The 21,443-nt window shown below is 42.1% G+C and overlaps 1 protein-coding gene across 1 annotated transcript in view; it reads left to right on the forward strand.

The window, feature by feature from the left end:
• Positions 1–10,674: 10,674 nt before the first annotated feature.
• Positions 10,675–21,443, forward strand: part of VWA3A (von Willebrand factor A domain containing 3A) — a 54,987-nt gene continuing 44,218 nt past the window's right edge. Inside the window, exons 1-3 of the mRNA XM_012790112.3 lie at positions 10,675–11,115; positions 15,326–15,413; positions 15,749–15,872. Of these exons, the coding sequence (XP_012645566.2) occupies positions 15,352–15,413; positions 15,749–15,872 (186 nt within the window). The 5' untranslated portion in view covers positions 10,675–11,115; positions 15,326–15,351. The remainder of the gene's footprint in view (positions 11,116–15,325; positions 15,414–15,748; positions 15,873–21,443) is intronic.

Here is a 21,443-nt window from a genome sequence, read left to right on the forward strand (position 1 = left end):
CACTAAGAGACATGTTTGGGGTGGGTGGGTGGGGAAAATCTTCCTTATATTTATATAAATATATATATAATATATATATTTTGCTGATGCAGTATACAGTGTGTATATATGTGTGTGTGTGTATGTGTGTGTAAATTTATATACACACACATGCAAACAGTTCCTGGAAGAGAATTCTGAATGCTTTGCTAGCAAAACACTGTGGTGTGCAAACCTAGAACTCAATAGAAAAAAAGCCATTTATCTGAAGGCTGCATAGTGGAGAGAGTCTTCAGTTTACCTCATTCTTTGTAGCAGCCCTTGATTTTAACAGGTTTTTGTAATAGGTACAAATAATCCCATACCTTTCTAGGTGCAATTTTAAGTTAAGCTAAAAATTCTTCGTAGGATTAATTTATTTGTATATGATAGTAGAAGGTAAGGTCATGTCAAACCTTATAATTTGGGGAATCTGACACTATTTAAATTATTGGCAACTATCGTCTATTGTACAAAGATTCTTTTCTACTGGCTCGGTCTGTTACATTAATAATGCATTTTATATGTTCAAGCACACAACTTTGCATAAATACAAAGTTCACTAGTAAATATCTGGCTATTTTGGCTATTTACAACACTAATTTAACTCTGCCGTAAAAATTAATGTTTTTCATCTGTAAGCATTATTGATACATCTTTACCAAAAAACCTGAGCAATACAATATTTTTTATATGCTATATGCCTTTGTTTGCTAAAAGCTAACATTTTTGCAGTTACTTTAAAGGGCTGTACTAAACCCACAGCTTTACGTTTTTTCCTAAAATAAGCATTGCAGCTAACCCTTGAACTATAATACAGTATTTCTCTTCTCCACATTTCCATGCCTTCGTATCAATGCTTACTTGTTTTTCTTGGTGAACACTATAGATGATCTCCTGTTTGAAATGGAGGACAGGAGAGTGTTTCATGGCAGTTGAGTGGAGTTTTTCCTCTTTATAGTGAAATGGTGACCCAAATGTCCCTGTCAGTAGAGGTAGAGTCCTACGTAGCCCATGCTTCACACAAGCAAAAATGAATGCACTGTTTTTTAAAAAGCTAGATTGTAAATTATAAAGTGATTACTTCAGAGATAGGGCTACCTCCACGGATCTTCAAAGTATAAAATGGAGGAGCTTGATGTGTTTCACACTGGCTTGTTTGACATTCTTATAGCTTACTGTTAATTCAGCAGTATTTTATTGTGAAAGAGAAACCCCAGTGTTTCAGCTCACTCGGGAGTCAGGAAGAGATGGACCACCAATGTGGTGCATTCCTTGAGTATTCTGTGGGAATGTCATACTTTTCCTTCCCAGGGTAAAAAGAAACCATTGGGAAATCCTGAGGGAGACTATTTTTCCCCAAGTATTATGATGTCTAGTCAATTCTAAGAATACCACTGGACATGTTCTATGGACATTTGGGATTGCAGTTCCCATTGTGATTTGACTGGTCCTCAATCAGATGGATCACTTTAAAGGAAAGCTTCGGTTGTCACCATTATACCACTGAGATAAAGTGTTAGCAAAGTATGGTTCAAATTAATTTATAATATGACCAAGAGCTTTTCTCTTCCAAAAGATGAATTGTATTGTAAATAGTTTCTCAAAATATTTTTAACTGGATCATGAGCATGGGGAGAGAAAGTTTCTCAGCTGCTAAGAATTTCCCCACTGTTTACTTCTTTCACTTACAATGGTATTGCATTTAAGATGACAGAATTTAAGGTTTTATTTGTATCTATTACCCAAACCATTAAATTGTCTTTAATTTCATTATTATCTTGGGGGCCAGTGCATTATAAGTCTGATAGGGGAAAACTCCCTCTAGCCAGTCAGCACTCTAACCCAGGATTAAAACCATCCCATCAAGTAGTATGTGAAGTCAAGTCTTTGTATACTTCCAGACCAAACGTTGAAATGGACTCATTCATATAAATTTCTATAAATCCTGTAAGTGAAAAGATAGACAACTGTTAGCAGTTGCTTTTTAAAAGGTCACTATAATGAGTACTATATAGTACAGTATTAATTTATAGCAGGAAATCATATCTTATAAACTGTATATAAAACACTGTTTATGGTGCAATCATTTGTCAAACTTTTGTCTGTTACATTGTTTTAGAGTGTGTGCATTCTTCTCATACCTAAGAATATCACTGTAAAATCGCTGAATACTATTTTTAGGTTTTATTTGCACAAGACTGAATTAGTTTGAAATTTTTGGAAGCTCCTATTAAACATGCCTAAACATCTGTAAACATGAAAAATTTTCAATTCATTAAAAGCAAACATTTCAGTATGATTCTTTCCAAAGGTAATCCATGTTCTATGTTGTTAATGTGTGTATGTAATTTTTCTGACTCTTCCACCTCTTAAAAACCTATTTTCTGTTTCATTTGTTTTGTTTTTGAAGGATGGCTCTTTTTTTCTTTTTAATGTTCTAGATGACCAAAACACTTTATTGGTTTTTACTCTTTTGCCTAAAGCTTTGATATCCCCATTTAATGTCCTATGAATTCACTGTTTAATCTATTAAGTGAAATAATAAATAGTCCTGGTGACAAACAATCTATTGATTTAGAGGTAAAGCCCTGAAAAAGTATTGGAAACTAACTTTGGATATACCGTTAGCTATTATTTTGCATCATGGGCTTCATGGGAAGAACATGTTGCATTTATTTTGTCTTTATTAAAAGACTACTAGCCACAAGTTACTCTGATTGTAGTAACTGTTTTATCAACCCACTTGATCTTCTTTAAAAAATTAAATTTACATTCACAATTCAAAATAGTAAGCTGTGTTTTAGAAAATTTTTGAAGGGTAAAAATATATGAAGGAAAAAAGTGGCCTGTGTAGGTAAGATCCCCTACATAGGACTTTTAGTTGTATCACCTTCAGAGATTTTGAAGTTTGTGATCAAGGTCTGTATATTATCCCAAACTTTATTAAGAATTGTTTTCTAATTGGTTATAACATTTTTCAATTAATAGTTTCAAAACAAATTGTTAATACAACTGTATAAAATGAACATAATTTTCTTCACTTGTATTTTTGTTATTGAGCAAGTTTATCAAAATAAATTGTCTACTAAAGAAACTAAAAAGGCTTCTATTACTTTGAAATAAGCTTCATTTTAAAAAGTGATTTCTTACAGAGGTTTCACATGTTCACACAGGGACACTTTCATGCCTCTTGGGTTGGTTCTGTTGTTAGCATTTGGGGGAGGGGGAATCCTTCCCTAACTTATTCCATTCCCACTCCTAGCCCACGCCTAGGGAAGAGATGCCATTAATATTCCAGGACATGGATTAGACCATGTTTACCGATAAGAAGAGTCACTCAGCAATAGAAGACTACATATGTGTGGCTGTCTTCTGCAGCATGTCTGCATGAGAAACATGGAAGAGATAAACTGAGCCAAAGCCCCAAGGCCAGCCATCTTTCTCTTCTTCCTACCTTGTAAGTAAACCTAAGTCCATTTTTGCTTCAGTCTTTTGTTTCTACTCTACTGCAGGCCAAAAGATCTTAGCTTTTAAGATCTTAAAATGTGAGCAATACAGCAGCCCTTGGCCCTCAGACTCATCCATGTGCCCCTTTACTATAGCTCTCTCTGAGGGTGTCAGTGTTAGTCCAACCTAATAACTAATAATAAAATGATCACCCTTTGATGCTGTTTCTTCTTTATATGGCCTTTTCAGGAGCCTCATGGGGAGTTGGTGGGGGGGATTAAGACATGGTACGACTTGCGTGTTCTTGGGTTCTGGGACTTAAGAGCATCTTCATAGGGTGTCTAACCATCCTGGTTTGCCTGAGGGTTTTACCTAGGACGTGGGATTTACAGTGCTATAACCGGGAAAGTTCCAGCACACCAGGAGTTGGTTACCCACCTTTATACCATATAAATCTTATCCTGATTTATAACACAGGTTAGAAGTATTTGAAGGGTTCTTTTCTATAAACACCAATGAATAGGTCAATTGGAAATTGTAATGGTAGACTTATATGAAACTTCTAAGAGGGGGTGATAGCACTTTTTCCTTCTTCTTGGTAATACCTTAGGAAAAGGCAACAGAGAGGCTTTAAGAAACAATAACCTGGGTTCAGAAATACCTTATTTTGACTTAGTCTTCCATCAATTCTATTCTAGCCACTAGGAGAAGATTACAGGAAAAATACCAAGACTAGAGGACTGTGGGTTCCTTTTTATGCAAACTCAACTCTTCTGGGTCACAGTTACCCAGCAACAAAAATAAAGGTAGTTATTTATAAATGGCATTAAAGATAGCAAGCATAATGTATTATTTTTTAGGGTTTTGGTTCTTTTCCCAGGATAAGAAAACATCATGAGATGATATTTTGAAGCACATTCAAGATTTTTACAAATCAGCCCTGATTCCAGTGACAAACTAAGACCACCCAAGATTAAATTTCAAAAAGAGATTATTCATGAGATTTATAAAATTTTAGAGCTGGATGAAATGTAAAAAAGCTTATCCAGTGTTTTGATTTTTCAGATGAAGAAATTGAGGCCTCAGAAAGGCTTACTGACTTTCCCAAAGTCACACAACTAGGTCTCACCAGAGCACTCAACATAGGAAAGAATGTCTTTGATAAACGGGCCTCGGACCTCAGACAGCTGTTTGTGTTCTCTAGCCCTTGAACCTGTCTTCCTGCAACTGAGCCCATTTACTTTATCCAAATCAATTCTGTCAAAATAGTCTTAGCACTAAAGAAAGCATATGATTTCCTTATTCACATTTCTGCCATTCCCACTGTCTAGAGAATGAAGCCCAAACTCCTTTAGCATAGCATTGAAAACCCTTCATGATCTGCCTTCAGATTGCTTCTTGAGTCTTATTTCCCACCACTCTCTCTCCACTTTTTACTGGCAACCACCTCACTCTCCATTCTCACATCACACCTACTCCCTGCCTTGGCTGCTGTCTGTACTGCGTCCTCCTCCTCTTGATTTTTCCTGATCCCTCTTGCATTTGAAATATATCTAATCTTCAGTGCTTTGTGTCTCTTTTGCTATACTAACACAACTTACGAGAGAAGAGTAGACTGCCTGGATTCAAATCTCAATTCCACAGTTCTAGCTGCGTAACCGTTAGTAAATCTGTGAGCCTTGGTTTTCTCATCTGTAGAATGGGGCTAATAACAGAACCTACATTATGAGGTATTGGCTTAAATGAGATAAAATAGCTAGCACATAGTAAGCATTCAAATGTTAGTTGCTACTATTATCATTTAATGCTTCTCTAAAACTAGGTTATAAACTCCCAAATGCAAGGAATGTGGCCGCCTCATATTGTTTTCCCTAGAAACCTGGCACAATGCTTTTACACACTGAATTGAATTTCCAAAATTAAATTTCGTTATAAAGGAAAACTATGAGACCCTATTTCATGGAGATTTGAAAGACCTAGTCATGTATCTACCAGAATTGTTTCAGTAAAATTGTTCCTGAAGGCAGAGGCTTGCAGCCTTTATAAGTATGGTTACTTTATTGGTGTTTGATTATATAATGTCAGTTTCACTGACCTCCTTAGGACTTCTCTGGACTCAAGATCCTTTACTGCTGAACTCGCAGTGCTCTAACATTGATACGTTAGCACTAGAGGACCAGGATGATGCAAGCACAGTGTTGATCCTGAAAGAACTCTCTGGAGGTTGTTTCAAGATTGTAGGTTCTCTGCTGTCTTGAAGCCATACATTTGGTATGTTTTGCAAAGACTTAGTCCTGCCAAGATAGTTTTAATTATTTTCTACTAAAAGGAATTTGCTCAAAGATTTGATCTCATTTTAGATGTGGTTATCCCCAACTGTCCATTTTATGGCACTTAAGTGAATATTGCCAATGTATTTAGTCACTGTTAAATCAGTCCACATTAATTATCTGCCAGGGCAAATCAGTAAAATAGTGTTCTGACTCTGTCACTGTTCCTCATATTGTTTAAATATTTAATAACATGGAATATCAGTTGTTTAACCCTTTGTACTCGCTTGCTTTTTTCTCATTATCCACTCGACATTATCCACACTCAACATCCGAGTGCAAAGGGTTAAAATGTTTTCTTAAAAAATGAAAATGAAAATGAAAACTCATTGTTTTACATTGCTGTGTTCTGTATGGCAAATGCAAATGCAGTCTAATAAAATACTTTCCATGATCCATAATGAATTGCTCTAGGGTGAAAAATATTAATCTACATGTCTAAGAAAGCTTTTGGCCACCTCATCTTCTACATATTTTACTAGTGTAGTTAATGGGTAGCAAACAGGCTCATTTGTTGCAATCTCACCCTCACACACACCACTCTAGTGCTTTACCTCATTTCTGCTTTCACGGTCATCAGTAACTTTTTTGAAGCTTAAGTGCTATCATGGAGAGGGAAGTTATGACTCTAAACTAGGACAAAAGAATTTTCTTTTTACAATAACAAATACCTGTAAAAATTTTTAAAAACATACAGAACAGGAATATAGGAAATTAAAAGTTCCCCCCTCCACAATCTACCTTCCAGAGATAACCGTTAACATTTTATTGGATGTTTTAACAGATATTTTACTGTTGTTACAGTTTAATAAAAATAAGATCATATATTTGCCACTACTTTCTTAATTTGTGATGGAAATCTTTCTATGTCAGTAAATATAGAGCTTCCTCATTTTTAATGACTACCTAGTATTCCATGTGATATATATCATACCAAGTATATATATATATATATATATATATATATATATATATATATATATATCTGACTTTGCATTTTGATGTACATTTAGGTTGCTTCCAGGTGTTTTATTTTGTTTTGTTTTTGAGACAGAGTCTCACTTTGTTGCCCAGGCTAGAGTGAGTGCCGTGGCATCAGCCTAGCTCACAGCAACCTCAAACTCCTGGGCTCAAGCAATCCTGCTGCCTCAACCTCCCAAGTGGCTGGGACTACAGGCATGCGCCACCATGCCCGGCTAATTTTTTCTATATGTTAGTTGGCCAATTAATTTCTTTCTATTTATAGTAGAGACGGGGTCTCGCTCTTGCTCAGGCTGGTTTGGAACTCCTGACCTTGAGCAATCTGCCCACCGTGGCCTCCCAGAGTGCTAGGATTACAGGTGTGAGCCACCACGCCCTGCCAGGTTGCTTCCAGGTTTATGCCATTACAAATAATGCTGTTGTGAACTTTGGTCCTTAGAGAACAAAAACTTCTCAAATATCATAATAACTTGACATTCTAACTGAAGCATATCAACTACTTTATTAAAGCAATTCATATTTTCCAAATACTGTAGTTAAGTGGCAGTCAGTACATTTAGAAAAAAAAATTAATATTAAATTCATGGATTATGTGCTTTTCCATAAATCATCTTAATCCTCTTCCTGTGAAGTAAGAGTTGGTATTTTATAGACCAGAAAACTAAGGATCAAGAGGATAAACAACTGGCTCAAGGTTCTATAACTAGTCATTGGTGAATCTGGATTTCAAACTTTGGTTCCCTGACTTCAGATCTAGGACTCCTTCTCCTGTCCCACATTGCCAGTTTGGCTAGTCTAAAGGAAATAAAAATAGCTTGTCCCAGTTGCATGATTCCTTGGCTCAAACATGAGCGGCTAAATCTATGATGTGCTTCTTATGGATTTGGAATGCAAACAACCATAAAAGGTAGTTTCTATTTAGGAACAACTTGTGAATATTATCTACTTTATCTACTTTGTTGAAAGACCAAAACATGTAAGAAAAGCCTCCTACTTAAGTTGTTTGTGTCCATCATTCACCTCTCATTGTCAAGCTTTCTCTTCGTAATCATTGTTTGGTGGCATTTTATAGGGCTAACTTCCTTGATTAGTGAAGCTAGATGAAGTCACTCATGGATTTTATTGGGACCCTTTCAGGATTTGAGCACCCAGGGAAATTTTCCCAAACAGGCTACTCCCCACTTCTACTCCCACAGTACTTAAAAATCAATTGGATCCCTTCTACCATGTTGGTAGGAAATTTATTTGTTACTAGGGTAGGGTAGGTTGTGCAGAGTCCATGTCGCAAACATTAGACAGGCCCCTCCAGTGGTTTGTCATCTGTTGGAAGATGAATTTGCCCCAGGCTGGAACAGTAGTTTTGTTGTGTCCATCTCATGCTTGCAACACGATAAACTTTGGTGAGCTGGGAATTCCTGTGCCTGTGGTCTGTTTCTCTGAGCGCACCAAGACCCATTTCCTCTTAGGTCTTGCCATCTTACCAAAGTGTTACTCCCAAACACCAAACACTGAGTGTCTCTATTCCCTCTGATTTTCAGAAATCTGATTTTTTTTTTTTTTTTTTTTTAGTCTCTGTCTGGGAGAATATCCTCTACTCTTTGGCTTCCCTCAGAGGCATGTTTGCCTAGTACTTGTGTCTCCTTTGGTTTAAAAAAAAAAAAAGCTGGGCTGGGCGTGGTGGCTCACGCTTGTAATCCTAGCACTCTAGGAGGCCGAGGCCGGTGGATTGCTCAAGGTCAGGAGTTCAAAACCAGCCTGAGCGAGACCCTGTCTCTACTATAAAAATAGAAAGAAATTAATTGGCCAACTAATATATATATATAAAATTAGCCGGGCATGGTGGCGCGTGCCTATAGTCCCAGCTACTCGGGAGGCTGAGGCAGGAGGATTGCTTGAGCCCAGGAGTTTGAGGTTGCTGTGAGCTGACGCCACGGCACTCACTCTAGCCTGGGCAACAAAGCGAGACTCTTGTCTCAAAAAAAAAAAAAAGCTGTTTTTCTTTTGGGAAACTCCTTTCTTACCTTTGGGCCATGTGGTTTTATGGGGCTAATTTTACTTTCTGGCTCCAGAGCTGGACACAGAAGGTAAACTTGGCCAATCGGTGTCATAGTAATTGGTTCAGAAATGAGCATAGCATATGACCAGCCTGGAAATTTTACTGGAATTCCTGGAAGAGAGGTGTTCTCCTTCCCGTAGGGTTGCTAAGTCGCAGGGGGAGCAGTTTGGTACTGCTGGCAGCCACGCATGAAGAATCAAACCATCACAGAAGAAAGGAAGATGAGAAATGGAGACAGTTCTGTTAACATCATTTTAGCTTTTGGATCAAGCCATGCCTGAAGCCATAACTATCTCTGGATTCTTTTTTTGTTATTTGAGCAAATAAATTCCCTTTTTTCCTTAAGCCAGTCTAAGTTGGGTTTTTGTCTCTTTAACTGAAAAAAAATTTTACACTCCCACTTTCCTCCTGACATTAAACACATTCCCCACTTCCCCTGCTTTGGCACATCACCTTAATCTTTTAGTTAACTTAGGCTTTTACAAAAGACATAAAAAAAATTGTTGACTTCAGGGTGCTTCTTCTCAAAGCCCCCCCCCAAAAAAGAAGTACATGCTCCTGATTTGAAATGGAGGAAAGAAACGAAGCAAAACACAAATTAATATCTAAAAAATTTATCCCACCATACTCCTGGGGATGGGACCAGGTTAGAGCTTCTAAATAAAAGACCAGAGATGAGTTGACCCTGATCAGTTTCCAAGAACCTAAGGTAAGAGAAATTCCTGTCGTGCTCTGATGCCATACATGGGGCCAATCCTGATCTACATCCCGAGGGGAGCTGAGAAAGGTGGTGCCCACACACAGCTTTACTCTTGGCTGGCCCAGCAGCCTGAAGTCTTAACTTTATCCCTCTGGCACAAATATATCTAGAATGAGTGTGCCTGTAAGATCAAGCTGAAGAAAACAGAAACAAAGTATTCAGTGTTGAATTTTACTTCTTGTACAATGTTGAAAACCCATGTTTCAGGGAGCAAAGAAAGTTGTGAGAGTGGTGGGCTACCTGTCTGGGGCTCCCATGTCACCAAAAATGGCATCTCAAAAGCTAGCCAGCCCCTTTGACCCAGAATTTCCATCAGGGTAGGCACAAGAGTCCTCACCTCTTATTCACAGAGTAGCCATTGGTTGCTCACAGCCTCTTGTGACTTCCTTACCGCTCTCTGATCTTTCTCCTTTTCTGCCTTGTTGGTGTTGGCCAAATGACAAACGCCCTGGACTTACACATGGTGCTGCTCTCAGCCCGTGACTGCTCTGCCCAGGGCAACTGGTGGTTGATATGCAGTTCCTATTTTGAGGAGTTTGGCTGTTTCTGACCCGGCCTGCTGGGGTCAACACCCGAAGGTTCTCTACTCTATAATGACCACCAGCAGCAGCACATGTTCTAACTTGTAAAACTACAGGTTCAGAAAGTAAAGGCTGATTTGAGAAGTGGCCTGGATAAGAGAAAATAAGTGGCATTGACAAGCTAGTTGACGTTGGATACATCACTTTGTCTTGACCTCTATAAAAGAAAGGGTTGGAGAGGTCCCCAACTATGGACCAAGGACTAGTTACATCACAATCACTTGGGGCCACTGTGAAAAACTCATGTTTCCACATTTGAGCATGGTTCTGAATCAATTTCCGGGACGGAAATGTGGTCTTAACAAACAACCCAGGTGATCCTGATGGGCACCTGGATTTAGGAGCCACTGGAGTGGATGGTCTCTCTTGAGGCTAAGAGCTCCCTGAGCTCGCTATACTGGTCAGGTTTGGGTGGGTCCGGACCTGGCAGGGGTACAGGGTTGTCAGACTTCTCCCAGGCAATCTGAAGAGCAGAAGATGTTTACCCCCCTTCTACCGTCACAGGTTCTCTTATATTTTTCCTCAGTTCCTACCACGGGAAGGCAGCAGGCACCAGGCACCAGGGCTCTATTGGCCTAAACCATAGTTCTCTGTGGACCAAGAAGTTCTGAAAATAGAAAAGAGGTCCAAATCCTGCTTCCATGTTTTCGAGAGGGTGGAGAAAAGCAGAGTGACCTGGGAGAGGTGGTTATCAACAACAAAATGGTAACTTCTCCCCTGGGGTGAGGAAGGTTTTTCCCTTTCCCTACCCCAAGCTGCAATGGTGCAGTCTGTTACCTTGGAGACCAGCTAACACTTCCCGAGGGGCAAGCTTCACTGTTGCCTTGCTTGGAAGGAGCTTGGACAAACTAGAAGTGAGAACTGGGAGAAGCAAGGCCCTGGGGTGGCAGGAGCCCTTTTTCCAAAGATGGAGACATAAACGAAGAAGTACGAGCGCGGGTGAGTGCCACTAGGGTTCACAGGGGTGGTGAGGGGGTGGGGGGAGGCCCAGACGACTGGACTGAGCCAGAGAGAGGGTTGAGGGAGGCTGGGTCTTCAGCACCTGCTCCCTCCGTTCCTAGCGTTGTCCCAGGCGCTGTGGGTGCGACAGTAGACCTGGGAGTGGTAGAGCTGGTAGGGAGCAAACCACGACAACTCCATGTGAGATAGGGGACAGCCGCGAGAGGACTTCCACGGGAGAGAATGGCTTCCTCCCTGGGGGCTTGAGGCCAGCGAGTGGGGTTCAGGAAAGACTTCCTGAGTTTTCTTGTCAGACTAAAAGGGCAGAGCTTGAGCACAGGGGCATATGAGATAGCAACGTGGGTGTAAGTGAGGGTTGCCAGGGAGCAGAGGAGGGTGAGACTTGGGGTGGAGGGGTCCATGAGATATGGATCCTGAAGGAATGAGAAGCCTTGCAAAGAATGTCCCCCTTGATCACCCTGGGACGCTGCAGAGCCATGGCAGGGCTCTAACCAGGTACCAATAGGAACAGTTTTCATCTGGCAGCGTGGATTGGATGGGGTCATGAGTAGAGGTAACTTTGTGGTTACAAGTGTAGACCCTGAGGATAGCTTTATCTTGGATGTATATTTATGAGAATTCTAGATTCAGCTGTTAACAAGCCGGAAAGTTAGTGGAAAGTTTACTTTTATCCAATAATCAAGGCTCCCTCTCTCCTTTTGACCCAAGTGCTCTCTGCCATGGGCTGGTTTGTTCTCCTCCCCTCCTCCAGCTACTCCCTCCCCCAGGGTAATGCGGCCCACCTTTGCCTAAACTCTGGATCTGTCCTCGGTGCATTTATTCAATTCAACAAATGTTTTTTGAGCAGCTACTATGTTCTAGGCACTGTTTTATGCAAACGTATTCTAGCAGTGAACATTACTAAGTCCCTGCCCTCATGGATCTTCTAGCCTGTTTATGTGCCCCGCCCCTGAGAGTAAATAAGTAAATAACAGACCATCAGATGGTGGCGTGTGCTGTGGAGAGAAAGCAAGGCGGAAGGGCTGCCAAGTGACTTCCGGTACTCGAAGAAGACCTCTCTAATAAGTTCATCTGAGCAAAGGCAGAGGGAAAGGAGGGTGCCGTGTCTCCCGTCCCCCCAGCACCAGCTCTCTCTGACACTCTACGAGTGTTCATGACACAAATGATGGCTTCCATGTCATATGCTAAAGTGCTCAAAGATGCTGCACATTTTTTTTTTTGGCATTCTACATTTTTATAGTACTTTGTATTCTCCAAAGAACTTTTACACTCTCGATTTCATTTGATCCTCTTGACAATGAAGTTGAAGGGGGCAGAGCAGCTAGTATTATCCCCATTCCATTCTGCAGACGAAGAAACCAAAGGCCCAGAGCCTTTTCTAGCACACCACATTGTTCTGTAAGTTTTATCCAATTCAACCCCTTCTCCATCTGCCCACATAAGTCACCCCAGAATCCAGTCGTGCAGGGCTCTGAATTCATTAAGAGCTGTTAATCACTCACCTAAAAGAGGGAACTGAGACACTACAGGGTGTACAGTGTTCGTGTGGCGTTTCTATTTCAACAGTCCCTGCCATTATAGCCTCCCAGGAAAGCTCACTGAAGTAAAGCCAGTTTTTATTTTAAAAAAAAAGAAAGAAAGACATTGCAACATTCTCCTGGTGCCTCCCAGAAAACAAAGCATTCTCTGAATAAAAGATTAAAGACCTGAACAAGAAAAGCAAGTTGCAGAACCATTATTAGGCTATTTAATTGATTGATTTCACAAGAACACACACTCTAATGTTTAAGCTGCAACTTTATTCAGAGTTTCTCACTTGCTATGTCTTAACTGGTATTTTTTTAGTTGCAAGTAACAGAAACCCAAATGAGCTAGCTTAAGGAAAAAGGTAGGGAATTATAAGGAACAAGGTATCTCATGGAACCCCAGAGCAGAAAGTGAAGTCAGTTCTCATACGTCCCTGCAATAAATAATTAAGAATTCGAGAACCAAAGCAGTTTCTCAACCTCCTCCTTTCCCTTCACCTCCACTCCTCAAAATATTTATCGAGTGCCTGACAGCTCCTGCTGTCATGTAATTTACAGTGTAATGGGAGAGACACACAAATTTTTAAAAATCACACTAATGAATGTATCATTGCAAACTAAGATAAGTGCTCTCAAAGAAAGGAGCACAGTTCTATGAAAGTCTATATAAAACCAAGAAACCTGAAATAGAACGGGATGCTGGAGATGGTTTCCAGGAGGAAGCGACATTTGAGCTGGAATGTCAAGGATGAGAATCGGGGAGAAAGAATGTTCCAGAGCAAAGACAGCAGCACGTAGAAAGGCCCTGTGGTTAAAGGAACTACATAGCATTCCAGGAACTGAGAAGGGCGGGACAGTGGTGACCTGGGAGGTCTAGAGAGGTAGGTGGGCAGTGGCTAGACCTTGTGGGGCCTCAAATGCCATCAGAAGGATCCTGGTCTTCATCCTAGAAATTAAGAGAAGACTTTGATTAAGCAGGACAGAGAAGAACAGGGTGCAACATTGCATGTGTGCTTTTAAAAGATTACTCTGGCTTTGGTAAGGGGAGCAGATTGGATGGGAGGACTAATGGGTTGTAGAGAGGCCAGTCAGAGTCTGCTGTAGTTGTCTATGGCAGAGATGACGGTGGCCTGGGCTAGAGAAATGTCAGCAGAGACAGAGAAGTAGAGAGATTGGAGAGAGGTTAAATTAACAAGATTAAGTGATGGATTAGACATGGGGAGTGTCAAGAATAATTCCTAGGTTTTTATGTATAAATATTAATAGATGGTGGTTCTTTCCTCTAAGCTAGAGAACAATGAAAAGCAAGTAAGTTTGTAGGGAATATTGCAGGTTCGGTCTTGAACATTGCGAGTTGCAGGTGCTCCAGGTGGAGATATCCAGTGTCGGTGTGTGCACAGGTCCGCAGTTGGAGCAGGAATTCTGGGCTTTTGCCGTACAACTGGGAGTCCTTGAAGGATGGATGGTAATTGAAGCCACGGATGTGGACACGATCGCCTAGGAAGAGAGGAGAAATGAGAAGAGTGTGTACTATGTAGCCTCAAAGAACACCAACTTACACCAGTGCCCACGTAGAGAGAGGATGAGCCTGCCAAAGAGACCGAGGAGCAGCAACCAGAGACAGAGGAGGATGCCGGGGGAGAGGGGCCCCTGGAAACCAAGGCAGGGAATGACCATTCACTCCACTTTTCTTTTCCTGCTTCTGAAGGTACAAGGTAGCTCCACAGCTCTTAATTCTGAATTCCCAGAGAGAGAATCTGATTCATCTTGGATATGTGTCTAACACTGATTCGATAAGCCGTGACTTTAGGCTGTGGGGACTCACCCCTCTGAGTATAGATGCAGTTCACAGAGAAGAGGACTCAACCTCATCTCAACAGGTTTTCTTCTTCTTCCTTCATCTCTTCTTGAAATCCCTTTGGTCTGGCCTAACAGTCTTCTGTCTGTTTGCTGTCTAGGCCATGCTGTTTCCCACCTCAGGGTCTTGGCACCAGCTGTCCCCTCTGTGAAGTCCAGCCTTCACCCTACTCTTGACATGGCCACCCCATTTCCATCCTTCAAGAAGGTCCAGGCTCCTAAGGCACCTTCCCTGACCTCTTTACCTATGCAACATAGATTCCTTTCCTGACTACTTCTGTCATGTCATGCTGTCTGCCTCCTTCATAGCACTTTCCATGATTTGTAATCACTTTGTTTAATTTTGTAGATTCCCCTCTAGAATATAAGTTCTATGAGGACAAGGACAATGTCTATCTTAGTGGTTCTCAATTGGGGATAATTTTACACACACACATCCCCCCCCCAGTGGGTATTCAGCAATGTCTGAGGACATTTCTGGTCATCACATTGGGGCAGGGTGGGGAGGGATGCTGCTGGCATCTACTAGGTAGAGACCAGGGATGCTGCCAAACATCTTGCAAGGAGAAGACCCCGCAACACAGATTCATCTGGTCCAAGAGTCAAAGGTGCCAAGGTTGAGAAAGCCTTCTTATCTTTTTTGCACTTGTATCCTTAGCACCAAGCATAATGCCTGATACTTAGTAGGTATTCAATAAGTATTTATTGAATTAATTAGTTAAAAAAGAGTTGAACATAGATACACCCCAAAGCTATTGTCTGTATCCTGCATTTATCCTCTTTTCTGGAATTCTTTTCCTCCTTAGGAAAATAAATATTGGAAGTTTTTATAATGGCTACACAAACGAGTCATGTCTTCCATGCTGAAGATAATACATTTCTGGAAAATCATTGGTAAGCAAATTGTTTTGATTTTTCAAATGAAAACAGCAACAGCATGTTGCTCATGGGAGGTTAAGGGGGAAATTATCTGCCTTGAAGTGAGACTGGGCAAATGGCCATGGTATCATCTTTTATCTACCTGAGGGCCTTTAGTTATCCAACTACCAGAACAGTATAGTAAAATGTCTAATGAACCCACAGTCCACATTTCATCAGGACTCTACAGGAGTCCTTCTCAGTCACAGCACAGAAAAATGTTTCTGGAATCCCTGGAGGGGAAAGAGAGGAAGAGCATGGGGTCAGTGTCCAGGGCTGGGGCATTGATCGCATCACTTTCTGTTTTGTAGCATGAGAAGAAACACGGACACAGAGCCAAGGAAGCAAATGAAGCAGAACGATATGAACGGACTTGATCAAAAGTCAGACAATGGCTTACTAGTTACACACATTAACCAGACACAGGACCTACTGGTAAAAACCATAGCGCTTTAACTGGGTAGTGATGCTTGCAAGTCATGGCCAGGGAATGGAGAATATCTTCAGCTCATAGGATCCTAGGACTGCAAAAAGATTAAACATTCATCTCTAGTCCCCTGCCTTTAGAAATGACTGAAGAATCTCTATGCTATTTGTAGAAATGTTATAGCTTACTTGGCCCCATCACTAAATATTCAAGGAGCATGTGGAGACTCTGATGATGCTATCAAAGCCTGACGTCTAAGGCATTTAATTTTAAAATTCCCCTTCCTGAGATTTGTTTTTCTTTTGGTATTTCCTAAAATCTAGAGCCAGAAATCCATTTCAGGAAGTGCCATTGGAGCAAGAGGGTTATGACAGGAGAATTAGCCTCTAGAATAACCCAGAGTATGGTTTTAGGCTGACTCTCTGTGTGTCAGTGAACTGCCTTCCCAAGACAGTGAGTGGATGGTCTAGAACTCATTCCACCTGGCAACCATTGCCATCAGAAGTTATCAGATGCAAGGTGAGCCCACAGCAATCCACCTAAGCTACCCTGGAGTTTATGCTAGCTATGAAATGATCATCAGTCAAAAACAAGACAGTTATAATGCTGGCAATTAGACAATCAGAAAAATACTCATGTTTCACTTTTCTCAAGTTTTGACACAGGAAAGCAAGTTTCATTAAAGGGAAATGAGGACAGGTTGATAGAGTCTTGAGATTCGGAAGAAATCTTTCAAGGACTTCAGATGACAATGTCATGGGTCTTTATTTCATCTAATTTTATATCAAAATGCATGACTTTCCAGGTGTACAAAGGACCATTCTTACATTTATCAGCCACATCTGGGGCCTCCTTGCCTCACAAACAAAGACCCGTGGGAGAAAGGGAAAAGATCGCCCCAACATGAAGATCTTACCATTCTCTATGTAAAGTGGCTAATTTCGTATATAATCAGCATGGCCTACAGTCCAACTCTATAATGTGTTTAACAGTGGATTTTCACGTATCAACAATACAAAATCCATGTCCTAAAACGCAACAGATCATTTCAAATGGGAGAAAGATGGAAGAAAGGTGAATTATAAAATCTACCATCCTACGTGTTACCAACCCGGGAGACAGTAGAGTCCCGAAAGATGAGAAGAGCGACACCTAGTGTTCATATGACATAGAGCAGCATTGCCCTGAGTATGACAAGGGACTGTGATTTTTAGGCCGGTGCTTTTCAAGGGCAGGACGTTCATCGGCACAGAACACGTGATGAGAAAGTAACCCTATCACCTGTTCTCTCTCAGTCTTTCATGGAACTGGTCACAGTTTGGTGCTAGTTTAGAGAGGCAATATAGCGCTGCGGTTTGCCTCCCAGCTCCACCGCTTACTAGCTGGATAACTTTGAGCTAATTACTTAAATTCCCTGTGCCTCAGTTTACTTGTCGGTAAAATGGGGGCAGATACTTTGGGGAATTAAATGAGCTAACATATGGAAAGTGCTTGCTAGTCATAAGTGCTATTTAAGTGTTTGCTGTAATTATGTGTGTGTGTTTTTCACATTTCTTTAACACTTGCTAATTTTCGTTTGAAATAGATAGTGGAGCAGGCCTCAGACACAGAACTTAAAGGCATTCACAACTATCTAGCTGGAATAGAATGGCAGCATTTTATATTCATTGTCCTTGTTTCATAGTGACCTTCTACTCATGACCAAACCTGAGGGGGGGGGAATAGGATCATTGCTGAGAACTGTTTATGCAGAAACACTCAAGGCTATGTTCTGTACCACAGCTCTACACCACCCGCCATGGAAGAAAGCTAGTAAATGTCTCTGTGTGCACCTACCCTCTGTCCTATTCCTCCTCCCACAGCCTCTGTCCTATCCAATGTAGCTCATTCAACTACAGCAGTTTTATTTTTTATTTTATTTATTTATTTATTTTGAGACAGAGTCTCGCTTTGTTGCCCAGGCTAGAGTGAGTGCCGTGGTGTCAGCCTAGCTCACAGTAACCTCAAACTCCTGGGCTCAAGCAATCTTTCTGCCTCAGCCTCCCGAGTAGCTGGGACTACAGGCATGCGCCACCATGCCCAGCTAATTTTTTCTATATATATTAGTTGGCCAATTAATTTCTTTCTATTTATAGTAGAGACGGGGGTCTCACTCTTGCTCAGGCTGGTTTCGAACTCCTGACCTCGAACAATCCGCCCGCCTCAGCCTCCCAGAGTGCTAGGATTAAATGGTGCTCCGGCCCATGCCACAGCCATCAGATGCTGCAGGGTAGTGTCCGTGGCAGTGGGCTGAGCTGATCCCCTCTTGCTGTTACTGAACTGAACTTGGGTCTGCTCGCCTGGTGCAGCAAAGCCAAACACTGACACCGAGATTTGCAGGGAGACAAAGACAGACGTTTATTGTAGAGCTCCAGGTGAGGAGAGCAGGTAGCTAATGTTTAGGACCCCGACTCCCCTATGGCTTACAAGTAAGGGTTTTTAAAGGCAGGGGTATGTTGCAGGAAAGCAGAAGTTATAGGCAAAATTGCAAATCAATACATGGGGCCAGGCATGGTGTCTTATGCCCATAATCCCAGCACTTAGGGAGGCCAAGGTGGGATGTTGCTTGAGCCCTGGAGTTTGAGACCAGCCTAGGCAATATAGCAAGACCCTGTCTCTACAAAAAATTAAAAAGAAAATTATCTGGGCATGATGGTACATGCCTGTAGTCCCAGCTACTCAGGAGGCTGAGGCAGGAGGATCACCTGAGCCTAGGAGTTCACCGTGATCACACCACTGCACTCCAACCTGGGTGACAGAGACCCTGTCTCTAAAAGAATGATTTTTTTAAAAAGGGAGATTATACATGGGTTTGGCCCAAAAAAAGGTGGGATATCTTAAAGCAGTGGCTTATAGGTCATAGGTGAAGTCAGAGATTCTTTGGTTAGCAATTGGTGAAGGAAGGATGACTTTGTCTAAAAACTTGAGGTTAGTAGAAAGGAATGTTAAGGTTTAGATATAACATGTGTTAGTTAAGATAAGGAAACCTATTAACCATCACATGCCAGAGTCACCTGAGAGCAAGCCATAATTTACTGAGTCTGAGTGACCAGTTTAGTAAGGCTGATGGCCTGTGGGCATGGCCCACTCAAGGCCCTCAGGAAGAAACTTAGAACAAAGAAACCTGATCAAAGTTCAGTCCTCAATTCCTTCTTATCTGAGGTTTGTCTACGTGACTGTGACTGTATAGTTGGCATTTTCCCTCTGGTGGAAATCCTGGTTTCTGAAAAACAACTCAAGACCATATGTTGAGATGTCATCTTTTACTTTCTATAGGAAACCAAAACAGCTTGTGACTCTGAGCTCGCCTGGGAGACTATTGTTTAAGTTATTCCTGTCTTCTTGCTTACTGAGTTGCTCATTTACTTTTTAAGGCTAGCTGGGTGCCTGGAATTTCCCTTGAAGGGACTCAAGATTTTTCCTTCATTTCCATGCTTGGGGGGAGACTGCAAGGCCCCTAAGAGGTATCCCTGCTTCATCTCATTATGACAACAGTCCATACCCTCAGGGAATCATGGCCAAAACTGGCAACATTTAAGGCCCTTCTATTCCACATAGCATTGGCTGCACTGGAAATTCTTGCAGAATTCCTGCCTGACCCAGGCCTTGTACACTTTTCCAGTGGCTTCTTATGTCCTGCTACCCCATATTCACTGCAGTCTAACCACAGCAGCCGCCTTCTTCCCACACTCCCAGCCCTTCTCATCTGCACACCTCTGCCTGGATCGTGTCCCTAGTGAGGCACAGGCAGGGCTGGCTCCTTAACCTTCGGCTCTCAGCTCGGAGAGGCCTTCTCTGACCCCCACCCCCATCTAAAGTGCCCCCCCTCCCTCCACCCCAGTCATTTCCTACCACACTTCCCTGCTCTATTTTTGGTTTTGTTTTTGTTTTCAGCCTTGGTCTCAGACAGGTTTTGTTTTGCTTTATTTTTTTTTTTCATCCTGTTCGAAGTTCTTAACAGAACTGTTGCTTTCTGAAAGTGTTATGTGTTAGGTCCGGAGCCGAGAGGGAGACTCATGGAGCCTCGTGTGCAGCAAAACACTGTTTATTTTGAGCATCTGGGTGCAGATGGGTGGAGGCTGGAAAAGACAGGAGAAAAGGGGAGAGCCTTGGGTTTTATAGAGGGGTTTTCCAGGAGGAGCAAATAAATCCTCTTCAAACAACCAGGAAGGATAAGGAAAGTAAGTCCCCCTCTTGCATTCCATTCCTTTATCTCCCTAGGGAAGAAAAGGGAGGACTAAGTAGTCCTTATCGTGAGGGATATGGAAAGTAAGCTCACCTTTTCCATTTTATTCCCTTATCTCCCTGGGGTCTGGCAAAGGCTACGTTCCTAATACACCCCTAGGAAAGTGGGTTTTATAGGAAGTTTGGATGGAAGTTTGGGGAGGGTGAATTCTTTAAGCCTAACATGTACATTGATTTCATTTCCTGTTCATTATCCATATGTCCACACTAGAATGTAAGCTCCAAGAAGGCAAGAACCTTTCTTGCTACCTTGTTCTCACGGTAGCCCTAGCACCAGGGACAGTGCCTAGTTCATAGTCAAGGGCTCAGAAATACCCACTGGAAAAAGGAAGGAAGAAATCGGCAACCTCAGGGAGAGGTGAACAGGGCACAGTAGACTCAGAGCCTCTGGTCGGGACTCTGCCTCTGGCTTCCAGTAAACACTGCCAGTGTTGAATGCTTGCCATGAACGACTTCAGCTCGACCACCAAGGCCACCACCCAGAACCCAAGCTTAGCAACATGTCAGTGACACAGATGTCACTAGGTACATCTAGGGAGTGTAGTCCATTTCATGGCCAGACTCCTGTGATGGCTGGGAATTTCTTCCTCTCAGACATCCACCCACTGCTCCCAGTTCTGACCTCTAGGACGGGCAGAATACACTCATTCCCTGGTCCACCAGTGAGTCAACAAATGTCTGCTGAGGACCCGTTAGACTGATGGGAGGCAGAAGTCACACACCTGAAAAGATACAGAGAACCCAAGTGTAGAAATAAACAGACCACCCGAATGACAACAGAGACAATTTATTCAGAGCTTGCTCTAGCAAAGCAGTCAGCCACTGTCACCTGTGTTTGGCAGAGACTCAGAGGCAGGCAGGGAGTGGGAAAGCTGTGTCATGAAAACAATTGGGAGGCTTCAGGTGCGCCTGAAGGCTGGAGGTCACTGGCACTGGGAGGCGGAAGGCAGGCTCATTAGAAGTGGGGCATCTGATGGGTTGGGTTGGGGGCATATTTGGCTTTCTCAATGAGTTCTGAGTTGGAAGCAGGAAGAAAATAGGGACGCTGACGGTCATTGACCCAACCCTGACCATTCTAGGACAGAGTTCTAGTGTTGCATTGTCTGGCCATTGTATGTTTGCACATTCAAACAAGGCAGGACTTAGCAGGTGACATCGCCACATATCCAGGATGGGGTGAGAGGGCAGGAATGAATGGTCTCCCCAGGGAAGCTGGCCCAGAGCGCAGGCAGGCCTCCGCATTCATCCCTTCCCTCAGCGAGGCCACCTTTGAGACTGCTTTAAGGAGGGTCAGT

The sequence above is a fragment of the Microcebus murinus genome, chromosome 19, assembly GCF_040939455.1.
Source record: "Microcebus murinus isolate Inina chromosome 19, M.murinus_Inina_mat1.0, whole genome shotgun sequence".
Lineage (NCBI taxonomy): Eukaryota > Metazoa > Chordata > Mammalia > Primates > Cheirogaleidae > Microcebus > Microcebus murinus.